Source organism: Teleopsis dalmanni, unplaced genomic scaffold (genome assembly GCF_002237135.1).
Source record: "Teleopsis dalmanni isolate 2A unplaced genomic scaffold, ASM223713v2 unscaffolded_contig_4991, whole genome shotgun sequence".
Classification (NCBI taxonomy): Eukaryota; Metazoa; Arthropoda; class Insecta; order Diptera; family Diopsidae; genus Teleopsis; species Teleopsis dalmanni.
In genome coordinates this window covers 1-1934 of record NW_024036373.1, presented here as the reverse complement: position 1 = coordinate 1934, position 1934 = coordinate 1, and the positions used below count along the sequence as shown (strand labels likewise).

At 31.4% G+C, this 1934-nt stretch overlaps 1 protein-coding gene across 1 annotated transcript; it reads right to left on the bottom strand.

Moving 5' to 3' along the window:
- Positions 1–530: 530 nt before the first annotated feature.
- LOC119665398 (protein rigor mortis-like) lies at positions 531–1926 on the bottom strand. Its single transcript, XM_038074635.1, has 3 exons — positions 1771–1926; positions 752–1650; positions 531–622 (listed from the first exon to the last, which is right to left on the bottom strand). The coding sequence occupies exons 2-3, from the start codon at positions 1512–1514 to the stop codon at positions 531–533; spliced, it is 855 nt and encodes a 284-aa protein (XP_037930563.1). The 5' UTR covers positions 1515–1650; positions 1771–1926.
- Between the last annotated feature and the right edge of the window lie 8 nt (positions 1927–1934).

The following is a 1934-nucleotide window of genomic DNA, read 5'->3' as shown; positions in this document are numbered from 1 at the left end:
GTTGTTGCTGTTGTAGCCCGCCGGAACCAGCTTGTGTGCACCCTTTGGGAGATGTTGAACGGCGCTTAGCCATCTTCGACGATTGTCTCCGTTCTTGGAACCGTAAACAATATTAGTGAAATTTAGGGGTTCTTAAAATTCACAAACTGGATCTAAAACCAAGCTTTATACACAAACACTTAAATAACAATAATAAAAATTCAAGTTTAGTGCATCGTGAACAATAGTAGCTGTTGTCAGTATATCTACTTTATATTGAAAAATTCTATATATCAAGTCATATACTTGGCATATAAGTACTTCGAAAAAATGAAAAAAACAATATTATTTTTTAGGGTATCAATTTCTAACAAATGCTTTTTACAGGTGAACTGAACGGGATATTATTATTAAGATTTTTTTACTTTACTTAGAGATATTTAAAATATTTATCATTCTATCATTCAGAGTAGATTCGTTACAAAGTGAATTATGATTTTCTTGTGCTTAAAAATACCTTATATATTTATAAAATATAATATTTTTAAATTTTATGTATAAGAATTACCTGCGAACTCTTTGGATTTTGATATATTGTCTTTAGGTTCCTCAACTTCAACTGTGTCTTCAGGTGTTATTCCAACTATTAGATAATAAATATGAATTATAATAATTTTAAATATAACAAAAAACGCTTTTAAATATGGTTCAACCTTAATATATATCTACTTACTATATTTACAGTTTACTTAATAATTTTCAAATTACTCACCTTTATCAATTGATTGATTACTTTTGTCGGAACCACCTAACGATGCATGCACCTGAGCTTTATATAAAACTTTAGTTTTTAACAAATTTGGGTCACCCTCAACTGCTATTTCGTCATCTGATGAACTACAAATAGTTGCTAAGCTTTCGTCGCTTGAAAGACTTTTATTATGTGCTATATTTTTCTCAGAACTTTGGCATTGTTCATCTTTATTTAGTTCTTCTTCCTGACTGAAGCAATCGTCCGATTTTGTAATAGCTAGTTGCACGCAGTCGTTATTTATATCTTTATTTATGTGTGTATCTAAAACTTCACCATCATTAGGTTCTTGTTTTTTAGATGCATTTTGACTTAAGCAATGACTGAAGATATCATCCGATTTTGTATTAGCTAGTTGTTTGCACTCGTTATTTAAATCTTTATTAACAGATATATCTAAAACTTTATCATCATCAGTTTCTTGTTCTTTAGATGTATTTTGACTAAAGCAATGCCAAACAATTGATGAAATTGCTGTTTCTCGATGACCTCGCAAAGCATGAATTACGGCCGATTTTTGTACATCACAAACATATACGACTCCGCGTATTGTTCCCACAGCAAAAATGTTTGCATTAAATTGTGAGCAACTTAATGACAATAATTTGTCTGACCGTAAATTCAAAAAGTTACGCCGTTTAATATAATTCTGTGAACTACAACATAACACAATAACATCCTGGGAATCAAGAGTCATGAGATTAGAGTTGCTCATGAAATCCATTAAAACAATTTTAAATTTATCGCCCTTTCCCTCCACGTGACTTTGTTGGACATGGGCTTTGTGTCCATATAAAGGGCATCCTTTTTCGAAGTCCCATACTTGAACGATATTATCCTCGAAAAGAACTGAAAAATATCTATAAATAAAATGTTAGTTTCTTATGAAATCTAAAATTGTGATCACTAATATTACAACATTACAATGTAACTTAAATAAAAAATCTAAATCTAAGTAAAGCGCAACAGAACTTTTATACCTCCTTGAATTTACACCGTCATCAACTGGCCACTTCGGATCTACGCTTATTTCATTAATAGGTTGTCGCGTATAAAAACATTCCACAGTTGGGTTCTGGTTCTCAAAGATGGCAACATAATTTATGCTGCGAAAGCCAGAGTATATAAGCGCTCCATTTGGGCA

What these genes read in the sequence shown, in the direction of transcription:
- LOC119665398 (XM_038074635.1), bottom strand. Translation starts at nt 1,514, where the DNA reads ATGGATTTCATGAGCAACTCTAATCTCATGACTCTTGATTCCCAGGAT. An exon ending in TAATCAATCAATTGATAAAG is followed by an intron (nt 623 to 751) that starts GTGAGTAATTTG and finishes ATTATCTAATAG; the next exon opens with TTGGAATAACACCTGAAGAC.